The sequence below is a fragment of the Xiphophorus hellerii genome, chromosome 12 (assembly GCF_003331165.1).
Source record: "Xiphophorus hellerii strain 12219 chromosome 12, Xiphophorus_hellerii-4.1, whole genome shotgun sequence".
In the NCBI taxonomy this organism is placed as follows: Eukaryota; Metazoa; Chordata; class Actinopteri; order Cyprinodontiformes; family Poeciliidae; genus Xiphophorus; species Xiphophorus hellerii.
The window spans coordinates 3,097,550-3,117,322 of record NC_045683.1 but is presented as its reverse complement, the minus strand read 5'-3'; the positions used below and the strand labels follow the sequence as shown (position 1 = coordinate 3,117,322).

Genomic DNA, 19,773 nt, shown 5'->3' with positions numbered 1-19,773 from the left:
TTTTAATTATTTGAGTAATTAATTACTGAAGTTAATTCTAGTTTTAATTATTGGTTTTCATGTTTAATTTGTGTTTCATAAATTTTTCATATTAATATAAATATTCTATTTTTATTTAAAGGTATTATTTTTATATAAACTATTAATTCTATAAATATTTGATAATCATATCTGAATATTCAGACACACTTTAATCATCTCCATTTGAAACATTTTAATTTATTTTGGAGTTTTAATCATCTAACAGTTTTAAAATAAATACATTTGTTCCACTGTGGTCTTATTGGAATTGATTTCAAAGTTAGTATAAATATGATTTATGGGTATTTTCCTCTAATTAATGAATAACTAAATATGTTTTCTATGTATAAAGTAAATATTGATTTCTTACCATGTAGCAAAACAAGCATTCTAGCATTTATCACGATGTGGACAAAGTTAGATTTTTTTTTTGTGTGTACAATGGCAAAGATATTTAAAACAAAAACACTGCAACGATGTTTACATCTTGTCTGAAGTTCCTTAAATCAGCATCTTGATGATTTTTAATTCCTGGACTTCAAGTCAACGGTGACTAACCAACTTTCACAAACATTTCCATAAATACTCAGTATAATCAACAGTTTGTGAGAAAAATAATCTTATTTATGCAACATAGTATTATACATTCATGTCTTGCCTGTTGAGGTAAATGAGTTTTGTTTCACAATGTTTATGCAGTCAAATAATTGCTGGATGTTGACTGAGGTCAAGATAAAATCCATTTTTCTCAGTAATAATTTATTCCAAATGATTCCTGTCTTTGGCTTTATGTATGTTTATTTTTGCATAGTAATTCAGGTGTTACTGTTTGATTCTGTGTGTAATTAAAGCTGGATTCAGATCTTTATACTGGACTGGTTATCATTACTTAAGAAAAAAACTAATATTGCTCTGAATAAAAAACTAAATGTTTCATTTCATCACCAGTATTATCCCCCCGAAACCAAAAAGATATTTTTGCTCTCCAAGAGTAAATAAATAAAAAAAATTCTGAAATTTTCTAGAAAATAGAAAGAAATTTCTGAGCTCCAAAAATTCCAAATTTGCTAGAAAAGAAACAAAAAAATTTGAACATTTTCTCTAGAGAATTTCTGAAATTAATCTCAAAATTTCAGGTTTTTGGGGGGAAATCTTTGACTTTTCAAACTGAAATTTCCTCATTTTTTGGTGGAAATGTAATCTTCCTTTTTTTCCACTTACACAAGCCAAAAAACTCAGAAAATTAGATTCTCTAATGTTCTAGAAAAGTTTCAAAAGTCGAAAATTTGGTACCGCAAACAGAAACTGAGATTAATCTCACGTTTCAACAGGCACATTTTTGACTTTGGAAATTTTCTGAGTTTGAAAAGTCAAAACATTTCAGACTCTTGAAACTCAAATCACCATGTTTTGTTTTTTTTTTTTTTTTTAAAGAAAACTTCTTAAATCTCAAAATTTGAGTTTTCTTTTGACGGTGTCATATATGGTGTCATATATTCCCAACAGTTTCATTCCCTTAATTATTTTGTCTGAGGGAAACTGTGTTGCAGGAAGCTGTGAGCTTTAGGATTACAAGCAAAATAATTGAATGCAAAGTGAAAGTAGACTTAATAAAAATAAGTCAAAACAATAAAGTCTTTTTGATTCATAAATATTTTATGTACAAAATGTTGTTACAAGTATATTCAACATATGTCACATTGGGAGATTTATAATTACATAAATTTACTCGGTTTCACAGTACATACAGGAAAAAAAAATCACAAATCTAGTGGATCTTGTGTACAATAAATACATGCTTTTATATTTTTACAATTTTGCTCTAAGCAGAGTGCAAGTGTTCAGCTGTCACTCCAGATGTGGCCGGTAGGTCTTCAACTCACTGCAGACTGTTCGGTTTAATAAGGGCCAGGCGGATTTCGGCAAAATATGAGACTGTAGAAAGGCCACATTTGTCTCAGAAAGAAACTGAAACAGAAAAAATGCGACTCGCCATCCTTGGCACGTAGTCAGCGCACAGGATCGCAGAACTAAACGATGTACGTCATTCGGTTTGATCAATGCTGCAGGTTTGTTTAGAGAGACCGCAGTGGTGGGCATCGCTACCTAAAAAGCTAGCTGTGCTAACCCCAAAGCTAAAATCCTATGATAACATGACGTTTAGCAGAAGCTAATGCTAAACGCTAAATTCAACCATGTTTACGCTCACTCTGTAACATGTTATGTAACCCTGAACAGTCAAATTTATTACACAACTAGGACAGGAAATGGAACTGCTGCCGAAACAGTCTTGACTCGCTTCAAAATAAAAGCATGAATGAAAACATCTAACTACCTGATCAATTCTTAAGTTGACAACCAAAACATTGACCCAGATGTTGAACAACTAAAAGTTTACAAAACAGCCAAGGAAATTAGCAAATATACTAAAACGCTAAATGAAAAGTTAGCACTTCTATTAGCAGGTTAGCCAAAGTGTGCCCACCACCGCATGAATACATTTTAAGGTTACACCATCTGAATCGTTCCTCAGTTTGTGGAAACTGTAAATGCAGTTAAAAAAAAGCTAAAAGTCTTTCAATGGTGAATCAAACAAACAGCAGTTTACTGTAATCTTTCAAAGTAAACTGAGCTAACCATCTGTTTAAGGCTTTGTCATAAATGAGAACTTGCTACATCATCATAGTCCTGTATGATTTTCGCACCAGCCATTCAATGATTAAAAGCAACAACGATTGGAGATGACACACTTCCTGTTGGGAACAGAATTAAAACATCTACTTCCTTTAAGACACATCTGGTGCTACGAGTGTAAAATCAGGCTTGAACCCAACAGGGGGAAGAAGAAACCATTTGCTACTGAATTTTCAGACTAATCTCTGGAGATTTTTCTTTCATTATCCCCTCATATTGAGTCCAGTGTCAGAATAAATGGTGGTACTGATGGCACAAGAGATATTTATGAGGACTCTTAAAGCCTCAAAGTAGTCAAAAGGTGCATTCACACTAGCCCTGTTCACTTCGATTGAATCCCACTCCAGTCCATTTGTCTAGAAAGTCCGGTTCAGTTGGGAGGTGTGAATGCTAACCAACCAAAAAAAGCGAACTCTGGTCCGCCGAAAAACTTCGGTCTCAGTTCGATTGAAGTGAACTGTGGTGCGGTTCGAATGCATATGTGGATGCGAAGCGGACCAGAGACTGCTCCAAAAGCAGGAAGTGGACTGCAGTGCAATGCATTCTGGGTAAATGCAACCAAAACAAATACATTTGTTATTCCAAAAATCAATCATTTGTTGTAGGATTTTAAGATCTTTGAAAATGCGCCCTATAAATTGTGTTTTATAAGTAGCAGGTTGAATTGCCATATACAATCAGTAGCTGCATTTGTAATACAAATGTGTGCAAATCTCTGTCAATTCACAAACAAAATATGAAATTAAAATCACTTGTGAATAAGCCCGTTCAGACAATAAATCATTAAAAAATCACAGATGTAGACAGTAACATGAGATTTGTTGTTTCTGCCAGTAGTAACATCCGGTTGTTGATCATGTGACTCGTGATGCAAAATAAACCAATTTTGATGAAAACACCATCTTAGTGCTAAAACCTTTTCATCAAAAATGTGTTGTTTTTTTTCCAAAGTTGGCGTGTTTCCATTAAGATAATCTATTTTCATAATTTCAATTTTCACAATTTTATGGTTAGTGGAAACAGAGTTGGTGAATATTTTCAAGGGAAACAGAACAAACCATTGGAAACTTTCCTGGTTTAAGGGGAAATGATTTCTTTTAAAACCGCATCAGTTCTGCATCAGATATTTAGGAACATTAGTAGCCGATGTGTTTTAAATAAATTGGCGTGTTTCCATTAAGCAAATTATTTTTCATAATTTCAATTTGTGCATTTTTCAATGGAAACGCAGCGATCACTCAGTCCTGAGTCAGAATCGGCTCATCTGCCCTCCTCCGCCGGCCGAGTTTCGGACTTCAGCTTCACAAACTCCTTGGCCACCTCGTCGGCCGGCCGCTGGGACAGGATACGCATCACCGTCAGGCCCGTGTCGTCGGTGTGGACGCGCGGCCCGAGGGGACACCAGCACACGCAGCTCTTCCTGTCGGCCACGTCTCTCAGCTGCAGCACGGCCAAGCCGACCACGCGGTCCGCCCGGCCGAAGCAGTAGTCCTTCACCGTCGCCTGGAGCTCGTAGCAGTCCGGGGACTCCTTACCCAAAACGCTGCAGAAGCAGAAAAACCAGCAAATAACCAGAAACTAACGTGACGCGTTCAGGAACTCTTGGCGGTACTTACAACTGGAAAGTCTCGTTGAACTTTGCGGTCCAGCTGTTGTTCTTAGATTTCGTGGTGAACTTTCGCTTCTTGTCGGCCAAAAAGGGGCCGACCATGGAGACCTCGACAAACGGACGAAACATCCCGGAGGTCTGCCACTTCATGTCGTTCACCGCAATGACTGATGGGACAGATTTGAACGCAGACAGGAAATTAACAACAAGAAAGCAAACGAGGAAAAGAACTTTAACATCCAGTCCATTGGACTGATGATAAATTATTATTCATGAACCAACGTAACAGCTAGACAAGAACAAATGAGAATTACAATCGTTTTCTCCATCTGTCGTTATGCTGAGCTCATTACATCGGTACAATTCTTTTCATTAATCAGATTTTTTTCATGAGCATTTCAAATAAACTCCAATCGCTGTTACTGAGCTTGTTCCTTATCGACTGAAGCTAAAATTTAGTTGCTTTTTATCCTTTTTTTCTGTTTTGCTGTTAACCTTATCAGGCAGAACTGCAGTCCGTTACCATAGCTACCTCAACAAGAAAGTTACCAAAATAAAAGCATAGAACCTTAATGGTAGTTACAATTAACTTTCTCTACTGTCCATTAGTACAGATATGCTAGTGTTAGCATTGGATAAGCTAGCAATTGGCAAGTTTAGGCTGGTTGCCCACTGGGTTGCCTATTTCCTCTACCGTCCATTAGCAGAAATATGCTAATCTTTTATTTAGTCAAGAAAAGGAAACAGTCTTTGTTGCTTCCTTCGTTTCAGAGACTTTACATGTAGTCTGAACTTCAGCAAATACGTTTAAAGTTTCGGCAGGATAAGTTCTCACCCCTGACGTTGATCTTGCGTTCCTTTCCGAGCAGCATGTCGATCTGCAGAACAGCCTCTCCGATTGGCTTCTCCACCCCAGAGCCTGTATCACCACCAACAATATCAATATGAGTCACAACACCTCACAAACTTCATCGCAGTTTCAATAATTTCTTATCATGTTCATCATAGCTTCCGGAACCCATTTTATCATCTTCAGTTCCCACTTTAAACTTATTAAATATCCTGTAGTCCCAACAGAAGTTGGTAAAAACAATGGAAAACGATAAAGAAAGGCTCCATTTTGAGTTAAAGCTGGAAACTGTTAACCAACTGAACAAAACAAACCCTATGAATCCCCAACACCAATAAGTTGCAGAAAGCCTCACCTCTGTCGGGTTTAATCTTCTCATTACCAGTGATTCTGATGCCAATCCCATCATGCACTGAGACAACAACAAATTAAACAAATAGATGATTTTAAGACAAATAAACCACACAACCAGCATCAGACGCATGTGGAGTATGTGTGGGATCACCTTGGGAATGCTGCGTGGTGACGAAGGTTTTGATTAGTGCGTCGGTGCTCTGGGAGTAGAGAGAGAGAGCGTAGCGCAGAGAAGCTAGCTCAGGACTTTTCTCAACGAATGCCTTCTTGAGCCCGTTTCCTCCAGCGTGGAAGTATTGCTGATTGGCAACAGAGGAAGGAAACGTTTCATTATCTTACGCCATTCTGTCAAATACTGTAAATTAGTCTATAGTGGCAGAAAGCTACACAAATAAGCTGGCTATGTTGAGTGGGTAAAAGTATACACATCTCATTTCATTGTATTTTTCTATTGGAATTTCATGTAAAACACCAACTGTGAATACTTTTGTAAGGCGCTGTGATTTCTTTTTAATAATGTAAAATTTTAGTTTCTACAGTGGCGGTTTTTATTAATAAGGCCAATTTTGTTTTATTTTTACACTTTTTATTTGTTAAAAAGTTGCATCAATAATTGCATGAATAAATTCATGTTAAAAATGGGTGAAAAAAAATTGGGTTTGAAATGTGATCAGAGTGAGACATCTCTGATCACATTTCAGAGATGTCTCACTCAAAGATGTCAGCGAAGAGTCAGAAAAAGGTAAGGTGGACGGCTGCTGCTGGACAACTGGTTTCTCCATCTTTCCTCTCACTGGTGGTCGAGTTCAGAATGAGGATTTGTGTTACAAAATATCTTTGGCATGTAGAAACTCGACTGAGTGAGTGCTCTTAGCATCAAACTATCTTTGATGTGTACTTGTCCGGTAACCATGTCAACAAGAATTCTGGCAGTTAGGAGAAAGTAAACGGCTCTAGAACATTCTGAATGGACTTTATGGCTTTTTACCTTGAAAACTTTCGTCTATTTGAGCATTTATGTGTTTGAAAAACACTTAGACATGTAGTTTATTATTTAGCTAGTGTCAAAAACCCCCGAGATCATCCCACTTCCCCGTGATGGAGATTTTAGTTAGTAACAATAAATAAAGTTACCTTTAAAATTAATCACACAAGTGACATCTAGACCCAACAGTAGACTTAAACTTCAATAAAAAATCAATCTGGTTGTGTGTTGTTTTTGTCTCCTGCAAACTTTGCTTTAATTCTACGTCTTTTTTCTATCTAATCATAAGAAATCATAGTCAGTCAGAGAGAGTCATGAAACAGGAAAAGCAGGTTTCCTGAAAAAAGAGGAAGTAAGTTACCAGCCTGCAGATTTATAAAAATAGTTGAGACTATTCCTTATTTCAAAGCATGAAAGTTTTAAAGAATTAAATCTAAACATTTTGAGTAATTGGAAAAGACCCAAAGTAAAATACTTATATTAATATTGGTTTACTTATAATAACACTTACACTTGTGGGAACACTTACAAGTAAAACAAGTAACTGTAACTTTGGTGTCAAATAATTAGAATCATGGATTATTCTTGTTTTTTTTTCAGAAAACATCTGTAATAACTCACATTAAGATTATAATAAGAGTAACTAATAAGCTATGGTTATATTATAAATGCATACTGAATCAAAAAAACTAAAAAAGGGTATGGATGTGGTTTTGACATTGAACTTGAGATGGTGTAAAACGGGTAACTGCAATTAAAGATCACTGATATGTTGGAGGTGGATGGTGGGCGAAAGGTTAGGGGAAAAAGGAGAGCTAACAGGAGAGCAAAGATGATCAATGCTTCACTTGGGAACAGATTGTTGAACAACTTAAACTTTTCAAAGAAAAGGTTGTGCAGGCAACGGACGTAGGAGGACCGTTGAGCAACCCAGAGCCGAAGACTGCCCTGTGCATGAAGACCAACCCATCAGCCCCGCAACATGTGGCTTCAAATCGCACTTCTTTTATCAGCTCGGTTCAGACCCCAAAGATGAAGACCAAGACCAAGACAAAGAACAAAGGCAAAGAAGAAGAACTGTGGCCTTCCTTCCATGAAGTCAGCTCGTCTACATCTCAACGGACCAGAAAGATTGTGAGACAAGATGAAGGGAGCTTCAGAGCCGCAAGACAAGAAGCTGAGGAACGCTACACACATGAGGAAGTCACCCTAAGACCCAAAGCCTGCCGCTCTAAATCAGTACTCTTTGCTTTGATGTTTGATTCTGGAGAGGAAAAAGTGGAAAATATTTTATAGTTTGCTTTTAATCCAAAACTATATGTAAAACAACATCCTTGGGACTCATCCGAGTCACTAAAACCAACCTGGTTCAATAACAAGAGCCAGTTGTAATAAAGAGAAGAGCAGCCATTAACAGGTGAGCTCTGTGAAACTAGTTGGCTGCAGGCTGCTCAGTCTGGCTAATTCACAGGGGGAAGAAGGTTGGAACACCTGGATGTAGTTCGTCAGGAACCAGGCGAATCATTTCTCATGACCAGCTTTAAACAGAGTTTACTTCAGTTCTGGACAGGATAAATCCCAGCAGATTTAGGAAACTCATTTCACCCGTTAGACAGAGAGCTGGTAGCACATCTCACCTCTCAGAAGAGGAAGTAGAGAGTGAGAAGTAGAGAGAGAAGGGGGATGGGCAGCTACAACATTATTTAGCTAGTAATTACTTTTCTAATATTTCAGCTTCAAAACTGTTTTTGAGTGCGACAATAAAATGAGTGTATTGATACACTTTTTCCTCAGCATTTTAAAATAACAATAATAGATGGATAAATAACTAAATTAAATTGTGAACCCTATCTTAGTTACTTAGGAGTGCATGTTAAACCTACCTTGATGGTCTCCAGTCCTGCATCAATAATCACACATTGCTTAGGAGTCAGAGTTTTAGCTTCAGCTCCTCCCTGAAAGAACAAAGACAAAACGTAAATAAAGCAACATTCAAGATAAAATCACCAGATCTACAAGTTAGAAATGCAGTCAGCAAATTATTTACCAGCGCACAGAATGAGGATTAACAACAGAGGTGTTCAAAGTGTGGCCAGGGGGCCACTTGCAGTCCCTGAACTGATTGTTTCTGGCCCCTGATTTCAGTTCAAGAATTATACAAATTTACTCCAGGTGGTTGACGTAGATGGAGACTTTTTATTTTTAGTTGGGGCAAATTAACACAGACAAATTGAAATTTTACAATACAAAATGTTAGCAACAGCAATTATTTCTCTGTCCCCATGAAGAACCACATTGAGTTACTTTAACTCAAACAGCTGACTTTGCTGCCCAAATCTGCTTTTACAAGTTATTAAATTTGGCTAAAGCAAACTTTTTTTTTCCCAGAAAATTTCTAGGATTAGTATAAAAATGTATTATTTCTAGCAGGTGATTGAAAAAAGAGTTGATTTTATTGCTCAGAAATGACTAAATTTTGTTCCAAAGGTTTGAACACCACTGCTACAGTATTCACACTCCATTTATTGCATTTTAGTTTCTAGCCAATCCAAGAAAATCAGTGTGAATTAAAAATGCCTATTTTGAGGCTTTTTAATTTTACTTATCAGCAATTTATTTTTATACATAATCAGTAATTATTAATAAGGTCTAATTAGGCCCCAGAAACCTGAGAAATAAATGCCTCTGATTGAAGCTTTGCTACCTTGAGATTAGAAAGTCCTTTGGCTGCTGTGAGGAGCTGAGCTCCCTGAAAATAAACAGAGAAAAAGATTTAATCTGAAAGTAATTCATCCCAAACACACACACACACACACACACACACACAACAGAGAGAAAATACTTAGAAAAACCTTTGCAATATCCTGGAAAAGCAAAACAGAGATTGAAAGCCACCAGCAGGGGGCAGCACAGCCTATGATTTACACGTCATGCAGGTAAGATGCTACAAAATAGGAAAAGAAACATTACATTTGACTTTTTTACTCACTTTTAATTACTGTTGATAAATTATTACATTCATTTAGCATAAAGCAACTTTATACATTTGACTGGCAGCATGGAAAATAAAGTTTTCCTGAATCTTCATGAATGTTTGTTTCTGTTGTCATGATGCGTCATTCAATAGACATTTTTAATGCAAAGTTGCATTAAAAGTGTAGACTTTGCAATAAATGTCCTTATTTACCAAACAGCCAAACCTTCATGAAAACTTCTTCATGTTCAGAGTCTTCACATAAAGTGTTACCATTTCAACTTATGTTTTATAATAATGACTGAAAAAAGAGATTACATTAATAAAAAACAATCTGATTGATTTTTTCCCCCATTTTTTTCTCATCCTCCCTCCAACGCTCCACTTTGAAAAACAGAGTCTTACAATAAAAACTAATTTTACTGTAAATTTATGAGTTTCATTTAGCTATACATGGTTCTAACCTGACTTTTATTGTCGTTGTATGAAACCTTTTCTCCTCTTCCTCTACTCTTATAATTGGCAATTTTCCTGGTGCATTGTAGATAACAAGGGAGAAAATTACAGTCCTGCTGCTTTGATTCTGGAGGTTTTTATGTATAATTTTTAAAATAAACCCCATTATCTGAGTGGTTTTGTGACTCTAATTTTCTCCAGGCCAGAGTTTCTCTCACCAGGCTGTCGTTGCTCTGAGGAAGGACGACGATCCGCTCCAGGCTGTTCAGGACGATCTTCCACAGATCCTTCAGGATCCTCTTCAGCACCGTTTTCTCACAGATGTCAGCAAAAATGCTGAGGCTGGATCACAAAAGAAAAAACATGGGAGTTTAAAATATGAAATATTAAAGAGGTCAGCCTGAGAAAATACGCCAAACTAGCACAAATTAACAGTCTACATTCTATTTGAAGATATTTAACCTTCATTTTCAATTATGAATGAAATTATTTGCTGTTTTGTCTGAAAGGCAGATGTACGACAACATACTAGAAAAATCACAGAAATTTTCTAGAAAAATCTCAGAAATTTTTTAGCTTGAAAAGTAGAAATTTTCCTTGGAAATTTTGAGATTATCCTCAAAATCATTTTAGCATCATTTTCTAGCAAATGAGAATTTGCTAGAAAAAAACTCAAATTTTGAAGGTAATATCAGAAATCTTCTAGAAAAACAAAGATTTTTGACTTTTGAATCTCAGAAATGTCCTTGTTGTTTTTCTAGAAAATGTTTAGGTCTTTTTCTGAAAATTCATTCCCTTTTTTTTTATCTACAATGGCCGTCATAATGAAATGAGCAGGGCCGGAGATAGGAGATTAAGGGCCCGAAGGCTGGGCCAGTTTTGGTGCCGTATCAAAAAAAAAAGCAAAACAAACCCAAACAAGCAAAAAATGATTTTACTCAGGAAAATTACTGTACATTATTAGTTAGCATACACATCAGCAGGTTTAAAGTGTCACATGTGAAATGGTTCCATCTTGGTCCCAAAAAGAAGTTTAATAAGTTCAGAATTTTCAAATATTTGAGTATTTTATATATCCATAAAAATGGTCCTACTCTACAGTAGATGGTGAGCATCTTGATGACTTACTTCCCATCCAGAAACTCCATTAGGGGCCTCAGCGTTGTGTCGGCGTCTGCCTCCGCAGTGTTGTGGTTGGGTGGGCCTTTCATCTGGTAGAGGATCTCCGCCATCTGTCGCATGCAGCTGTTTATACGATTCTGGAAACTGGAGTGGATTGAGTTAGCAAAACATGTTTTTTTTTTTTTTTATATTGTTCACATTAATTTGGGTTTAGATCCGAACCAGGTCCTGAGGGTTGTTACCTTTTGGCAAACACGGCACTAAAGTTGTCCAGGACGGTGTTGAGCTTCACTTGGAGTTCGTTGAGGATGTTGGCGGCTTCAGTATCCAACTGCAACATGGTTAGAAACAAAAAGGATTAAAGAGATAAGCTAACAGGGCCAACGCAGTTTGGAGTCGGTACCTGCACCCAGAACCGGGCTGCAATGTCACATTCAATGTTGCTCAGTTGCCCCGTTAAGGAGACACTCCAGTGTCAGTTTTCATGGTTTCAATGGTTTTTCCATTTTCAGCTCATACCAACGTCTTTTTTGCTCTTCAGAACATAAATATTGTTGAAAAAGAGCAGAGAGGAGCTACAAGCTAATGTTAGCACAGCACTACAGCTAGCTGCTACAAAGAATTAGCAAGGAGCCTGTCTAAATTATTAATCGTTGACAATTTTTAAAATGTGACATTTAACCTGGCTTATGATTATTGTACAATGTAAGATAGTTATAGCCTTATGTTGTTTCTGTACAAGCTAGCAATGCAGCAAAGCTAACTGCTACAGAAAGTTAGTTTATAAATTGTAGGATTGTTGTGATTAGCTTGGCAAACTTTAAAATAAAATGTGCCACTTACTTTGGTATATGATTATCGTTTTTAAACATTGGTTTTGTAAATCTCCTTCTGTTTTTTCTGTTTATGTAAAGCTAGCACTGCAGCACAGCTAGCTGCTACAGAAGCTTAGCAAAGTGGCTGTTTAAAACCACTAGCCGTTACCTTGTAAGTTGAAGGATTGTTTGTAATCCGCTTGTCAAATTTTAAAATTTGACATCTCAGGATTACGATTATTTTGAAAGACATTTAAATAGTCTTTAAATATTGTTTTTGCACATTTTCTTGTATTTTTTCTGTTTATATACAAGCTAGCAATGCAGCACCACTAACTTCTACAGGAATGTTGTAGTTAGTGGCTCTGTTAGAGGCACTAATAATATTAATAATTTCATTTTTAAAATTGTTCTTCCATCTTAAGCCCATATAAATGTCTTTTTTAAGGTGAGAAGGAAGGAAAGGACAAGACTGAAAGAAAAAAAAAATCAAAGGACACAAGGAAGGAAGAGAGATAGGATACGAGTAAGGAAAGAAAGGAACGAAGGATGACAAAAAGAGGAAGAAAAACATAAGGAAGAAAAGTAGGACAAACAGGAAAAGAAATAAGTGGAAAAAGAAGAAATTAAGGATGGGATAAAGTGGCAACTAGAGAGAAATGATTTTGACATGCTCTTATTATTTTCCAAACCTATCCAGACCTGGAAATCAAACTCCAGACTTTCCCCACCTACATAAGGATTGTGTTTATAATAAATCTAATCGGGTATATTTAAGGAAAAATAGCTACTAAGTGTTAACAGAAAGCCAAGTTCTGTGTTTTTCTTGTTCTTTTCTGTATAGAAACAAATACAGAAGCCAAAACGGGCCAAAAATCGCGGGCACAACATGAAGCTTCTTCATGGAAAAAACCCTTCAACATTAAACTTGGCCTTGAGCTGCTTGGTAGAAAACCAATAAAATAAATCTAGGAGTAAGAAAACTGCAGCTCATTTGGATGCTTTGCGTGCTCTCTGTGTTACACCAGTCAAAGCAGCAGCAGCTGGACGAATACAAGGCGAATGTCCTAATCAGTCTTTATTAAAAAGCTCCATCAATAACGCAGAAGAGCGTTATTAGCTAGCAGACACTGGGCACGCTGCCACAGAGTCTACATAAGCGGACTAAAGCTTTGCCTTCTTGCATTATAATTGATAAATGTTGGAGGTGAAAGGTCGGTCAACAAAACTGTGACCGACAGAAATGTGACTTTGTGTTTATGCAAAGTCACGTAAAACATATTTATGGGCATGTAAACATCAAACTGAAGGTCATGTACAGTTTTTACATCCTATGATAAGATATTTAGGATTTAAGCTAGTATATTCTGTTTACCTTCACTGCTGGAAGTTTACTCAATTTAAAGCAGCAGATAATAAGGGCAAAACTGACACTGTCACCCTGCAGCTTCCCTTAAAGGGCAAAATGAACAGGAAAAAAGCTTTTTTTAGCATTTACACAAGGGGTGAAACAATTAATCAGATTAATCACAATTAAATGATAATTGTCCACTGCTTTAGTAATTGATTAATCAAAAACTGGGGTATACAAACTCTATACTCAGTGCAGTAATTAAGCCAGAACTGTATAAAAATTATACATATTTTACATTTAAAATAAATATGTTTTACCCAGAACTCCTGAGATTTAGTCTCACCAAATTCAAATTCCATATTTAAAAAATAAAATCTCCTTTTATTAATCAATAAAAGGACAGCTCAGCCCTGTACTGTATTGATAAGTTGATTAAATGTTGATGTTAGTATTTGCATCCTTTGCTACAAATGATCAAGCATTCACTAAAAGAATGCAATAAAAATGTTGATTTTCTTATTTACAAAAGAAATTGAGTTTTTCATGAATTTCTAATATTGTGTAAAATAATCTTAAGTGGTTCAATAAAAAAAATCTGCAGACTGCAATGTACACATCTTGGATGGGACGGATGGATCAACCAACAAAAAGCAAAGATGTTGAATAGTAAGTATTGAGTTAATGTTTGAAAATTATAAAATTTTTCTGTATATGAAAAAAAACACAGTTCACATAACTAATCCCTGCTCTGTTAGTATAACAAACTTTGTAACTAAAAGTGCAGCAAAATCATCTTTGACCATTTAGTTTCGTACCTTCTTTGTGACCACAGCAGTGGCTTCAGTCTTTCCAGAAGAAAAAATAACATTTAAAAAATAAGACAAACATAATAATAAGTATCACTTGATGACAGATGGGCACAAAGTGACTATAATTAATTCATGATTAATTCTAATCATGATGATTATAATGAATATGATTATAATGGGTGAAAAACTGTCATTTTCACCCATCAAACTCGCTGGGCGGGATTAAGGGACAGCCTAACGTCTGATTGGGCGCTTCTACAGACACCCTGACGTCTGATTGGCTGCTTCATACAGCGAGTAAAGACAATGCCTTTGAAGTTTGCTACCGCTCTGAAGTTAATATTTTCACTATTACTGTGGAGTTAATCCCAATAAATTGCTATAATTAATTTACTACAAACTTTGGGTGAGCAACTCCAGCCTGTATATCTTTAATTTGGTCTGAAATGTCAGCAAGAAGGTCACAAGATAGCGTTAGCCGCTGTTAGCTAGTGGGCGGGGCTAAAGTTGATTCAGTCGTCTGTGACAGCTTTTTCCTTGCTATTATTATCGATATTTGATATTTCAGACCCAACTAGAGCTGTCGAGGCTGGAGCTGCTCACTAAGAATTTGTAGTAAATAAAGTACAACAACTTATTGGATATATTTATGCACTTTCGAGTGAAAATATTGACCTCAGAGTTGTAGCCAAGTTAGTGAAAGTTATCTCGACTCTGAAGCAGCCAATCAGACATCGGGATCTGTACAGAAGCAGCCAATCAGAGATCAAGGTCTCCGTTAGTCCCACCCACAGAGTTTAATGGGTGAAAATGACCGTTTAAATTGATGTGCTGAAAACACTGGAACATGAAATAATGTATTAAATGATGAAATAATTTTATCTAACTTTTAAAATGATATGAAACCATTTAATGAGTCATTCATTTTAGTAAATGAATGACACATGTAAACAATTATTTCATCAGTTACTAATTAGGCACTCTCCACTTGTCATATTCCAGTACCAACAATCTATATCTATCACATAAAATGGGAAGGAAAGATGATGTTCACTAAGCAAACAAACCTTGTTGACTTCGTCTTTTGACTAAAAAGCAAACCAAACAAAAAATAAAACATTAAACGACTACCATCTAAGGAAGCCTTTTCTCCCCGTTATGCTAGCAACAATCTAAAAGCACACTCAGCAGAGGTAAATAATGGACAAATAGATCCAAAATGGGTTTCTAGCAGCCACTAATGGTAGAATTAAGTGGAAACACTTCTGGGAAATGTGGGAGGAAACTGGGTCAGCAGACAGAACCATTGACCCGGTCGACTTTAATTGGGTCTCAAAGTTATTACACACAATGTCAACATATAGAAACATGAACATCTTTACAGTTGATCTGTGGTTATTTGATCTAATAATAGGATTTGAATTATGTTCTCCTCTAAAGACATTAAAACCCCTAAAAATCAGGAATAAAAAAATGTCTCTTTAGTTTTTATCAATTATTTTAAAGCTGGACAAAGGAAAACAAGCTTAACAGTTTCAATCAGGATGTACAAGAAGAGCTTTTGAATTCTGTTGTTTTTCCTCTCCATTCACATTTATAGTTTTAATCTGCATTTACATTTCCTAATTTTAAATGGAAAGTCTTGGCATAAAAAGAATAAAGTGAGCTTCTTCTGGGTAATTGGTGGTTTGTTTTATCACCTTTTTTTCTTCCACTTAAGTAATTAATAATGTGATTTAAGAACCCACCTCTTTGGTGTTAGACTCCTCCTTTGGCAAAAATGAGGATGAAAACATTCAAGAAAGAAGTTATGCAATATTTTCCTTGCACAATAAACAAATATATTTTATGGCGAGTATTAAAGCCAAGACTCTTTTTTTTTCCATTTTGGGAATAAAGTCATAGTTTTATGACAATAATGCTATATTACCAGATTAAAGACATTATATTATGAGAATAAAGTCAAAATAATATGAGAATACAGTTATAATTATATGTGACTAAAGTCAGTGTTACAAGAATGAGATAATATGAGAATAAAGTCATAATACCACAATAAAGTTGGAAAATGAGAATAGTCGTAATTGTGTGAGAATAAAATTATACAACAAAGTCAAAATAATAATACAAGAATAAAGTTGTAAAAATGCAAGAAAAATGTCTATTACCAGAAAAATGTTATAACAAGGTTGAATATTAATGAAGTAGTAACTTTATAAGAATTCCCCCACAAACAAATTATTAAAAATCAAAATGACGAATGTTGACAATCATTTGCAGTTATATATCGGTGTCAGTTTTACAAATGAAAAAATTCTTTATATTTTAATACATCAGCATCAAATTCTAGTCAGTAGCAGGACTTTGAAGCTATTGAGCAAACGACTGAGTTGGATTTTTTTAACTATCAAAGCTTTTCTTGTGTATTTTTCTACTTTCTTCTGGTAATTTTATGGCTCAATTGTCATATTATTAAGACATATTCTAGTAATAAAAAAACTTTTTCGTCTGGCCCCAATAATCATAATGTTTCACAACTAGCTGAGGCGTTTTGTTTTAAGTTAAAACATATACTGTATGTGTTTAAAATAAACTAATCATTAAGGGAAATAAGTAACAAAACCTACCAGTCTAAAGTGTAAAGATAAGCCGGTTCAGGAAGCAATACAGTAAAGAAAAGCTAAAAGGAAGTTTTCCCCAGATGGAGGTGAAATGAGATCACAAACCTGCTTTTCTTCATCTTTCTTTTCAGCCTGTAAGGACACGTGTGTGTGTGAGCCAGAGCTTCTGCTGTACATCCTCACACACACTCTAAGCAAAAACAACATGCTGGCGGCCATCTTGTTCTATCACTTTCAGAAAGTTCACTGACCTTCTCCTAAAACAAAAACTAATCAATAATGATTGATAGACTGATATGAAAAGTTTATATCGCCCAAATTTTTTCCAGCCATATTGTCTACCGCAAAAACTGGCTAAAGATTTGTGAAATACTATCAGGATGAGGAATTAGAAGCACAAACAAACCTTTTCCTTTTTGGTTTCGGTCTGAAAAGAGATTGAAATATTAAAAAAGAAATAGAAAATTGGTTCAAATCTTAAATAAAACCAATAAAAACCAATAAAGACAAATGTAAATGTCAAGTTATTCTGTTTATGGCTCACCTTCTCTTCGTCAAGCTTTTGACCAAAGAAAGGAAGAACAGAAAAACATGACAGTTTAAATAAAGATAAGAGGAGGGAAATGGATTAGGGAGAGCAACTATCCTGCAGCTTTTGGATGCAATTCTTGCCAAAACGGCTGAATGGAAGCAGCCATTAACCTGATCCAGCTGCAGAAGAGACACATCTGAAAGCTGCAGGACAGCGGCGCACGGAAACAAGAGACCTGGTCAACACAGGAAAAACGAGGATAATAATGAGCCAATGGGAGGATTTCCATGAGCAGCAAAGGTTTGTTAAATAAATGAAGATGGAAATAAGGATGCAAGTTATCGATTAATGAGCAAATGTTATCGATTGACTAGATATTGATTGATAAGCGGACATTTTCTTAAAAACCTTTTTACTCTTGTATTTAAAAAATCATGAAATTTCAACATTATTTTGTCTCAGTTGTATTTTCACATCCTCGCCTTCGTAGCAAATAAGTAATTTTTTTGTTGAGAAGTTAACGCTGCTCCATCAGGCAGCTCGGATGAAGGAAGCGCAATTAGGAGGAAAACTTTAATGAGTTTGTCGAGTTTTTATTTGAAAGAAGAAACGCATAAAGCGCCTTTTTATGGAAGAATAGGGCCCCTAAACAGAATTTGAATTTTTTGTCAGACTACTGAGATTGAAGCAAAAATTTGGAGAAAAACAAACAGAATTCAGATAAAAATGGGATTTCTGAGATTATACCCAATATTTGGAGAAGAAAGTGAATTCCGAGAAAAAAGTCAATTTTGAGAAAAAGTCAAAATTCTGAGGAAAAAAGTAATAATTTTGAGAAAAAAAGCTGGAATTAGTTTTTTTAGAATTTTTTTCCTCGTTCCTGTTCTTTTATGGCGCCGCCATCTTTGTTTCTGTATCAACTGGCTCCAGTTAAGGACGACCAGCGTCGCCCTCTGCTGGACGGCAGCCTAACTAAATACGTAAAGAAGGTCTAAACCACAGGTGTCAAACTCCAGTCCTCAAGGGCCTGCAGTTTTTAGATGTGCCACAGGTACAAAACGCTGGAATGAAATGGCTTAATTACCTCCTCCTTGTGTAGATCAGTTCTCCAGCACCTTGCTATTGACCTAATTATTCTATTCAGCTGTGGTGCAGCAGAGGCACATCTAAAAGTTGCAGGACACCAGCCCTTGAGGACTGGAGTTTGACACCCCTGGCGACTCTAAACGGACATTACTAGCTAATCAGATGCATCTAATTTTAATCTAATAAACCATTAATCGATAATTAATCCTAAGTGGATTAATTGTTTGCATTCGCAGTAAGAGGCCAAACAAAGCAAACCTTCTCCTGCTCGTCTTCGCTCTCATCATAAGCTGAGGAGTCGTCCTAGAGGAGGGCAGATAACAACTGCTCTAATCACAAAACAAACTAAAATCTATTCAATTCAACCAGATTTCACCAACAGCCATGGGCTCAGTAATAAAACATTAAAGGAAACTCCTAAAGTCAGGTTTCTTCTACCACTATGGGAGACGTTCTGTGCTCAAAAGAAAAAGTTTGAAATATCTCAAATGTTTGGTTTCCACTTCAGCTCCCTCTTCAGTCATCTGACTGCAGCAGCCAGAAACCTGCATCTTTTCTCTGAGATAGAATAAAATATGTCTGGAAACTTCATGTAACAGCAGGAAGCTGATCTTTTTAATTTATTTTGTCTTTTTGACGTCTATAAATGAGCACAGCTGCAGTTTCCTGCTCTGATGGGATTCTTTGTCTTTCAACTCAAACAGAAAGGATCACTATAACAAAGAACAGCTCAAAAAACGTATCGGGAAAAAGTTTAATGCGTTTTCTCACTTATTTCAGAAAGTGAAACTCATATTTTATTGATTCATTACAGAAAAAGGCTGCAAAATACAATTGATTATTCTGATTATTATTAAATTGGCACATTCCGCAAATTCATTTAAGCCTTTCTTTATTCAATATTAGAAATCTAACCAAGTCTAGTTTCTAATTCAAATATTTTAGTAAACGTCAAATAAGACAAAACTAACTTATAAGTAACTTTTCAGCTAATTATACTTGTTTAAGTGTAAGTCAAGTTTAAGTCAATTATTAGTTATTGTTTAAGTAAAAAATTCCTTAATAATGATGAAAAGGTTCTATTTCCATTAGTAGATTTCACTTACAAGATGCAAAAAATGTCTTGTTATAAATAAAATTAGAACTTTTAATCAATATTAAGAAATTATTTAAGTAAAACAAGCTCCTTTTTGTTGCTGAAAAGCTACTTGCAAAACAGTTTTGTTTTACTGTAAGTGTACTAAGATATATTAGAAATTAGACCAAAAACACTTGGAAAGATTTTCTTTTATTCAAATCTGAGTCTCACTTTGTGAAATAAGTTAGAAAAGTTACTGAACTTTTTCACAACATTTAACATTTTCAGCTGTTTTTGTACACAAAACGCAGCGGCCCGACCGACCTTCTCCTTCTCTTTGTTGTCAACCTGCGACAGGACAGCAGAGCAGAGAGAGCGGGCAGAGTTACAAACTGCTCTCTTTAGATGACATG

The 19,773-nt window shown here is 35.7% G+C and overlaps 1 protein-coding gene across 2 annotated transcripts in view; it reads right to left on the bottom strand.

The window, feature by feature from the left end:
* Positions 1 to 1,656: 1,656 nt before the first annotated feature.
* The window catches only part of LOC116729372 (protein unc-13 homolog B-like), a 141,376-nt gene continuing 123,259 nt past the window's right edge, over positions 1,657 to 19,773 (bottom strand). For both annotated transcript variants that reach the window (XM_032577858.1, XM_032577857.1), the window contains 10 exons: positions 11,308 to 11,396; positions 11,072 to 11,209; positions 10,162 to 10,285; positions 9,218 to 9,262; positions 8,397 to 8,468; positions 5,680 to 5,827; positions 5,530 to 5,586; positions 5,160 to 5,243; positions 4,332 to 4,491; positions 1,657 to 4,258 (listed from right to left, as the gene is read on the bottom strand). In XM_032577858.1, the coding sequence (XP_032433749.1) occupies positions 3,976 to 4,258; positions 4,332 to 4,491; positions 5,160 to 5,243; positions 5,530 to 5,586; positions 5,680 to 5,827; positions 8,397 to 8,468; positions 9,218 to 9,262; positions 10,162 to 10,285; positions 11,072 to 11,209; positions 11,308 to 11,396 (1,200 nt within the window). In that variant the 3' untranslated portion in view covers positions 1,657 to 3,975. The remainder of the gene's footprint in view (positions 4,259 to 4,331; positions 4,492 to 5,159; positions 5,244 to 5,529; positions 5,587 to 5,679; positions 5,828 to 8,396; positions 8,469 to 9,217; positions 9,263 to 10,161; positions 10,286 to 11,071; positions 11,210 to 11,307; positions 11,397 to 19,773) is intronic.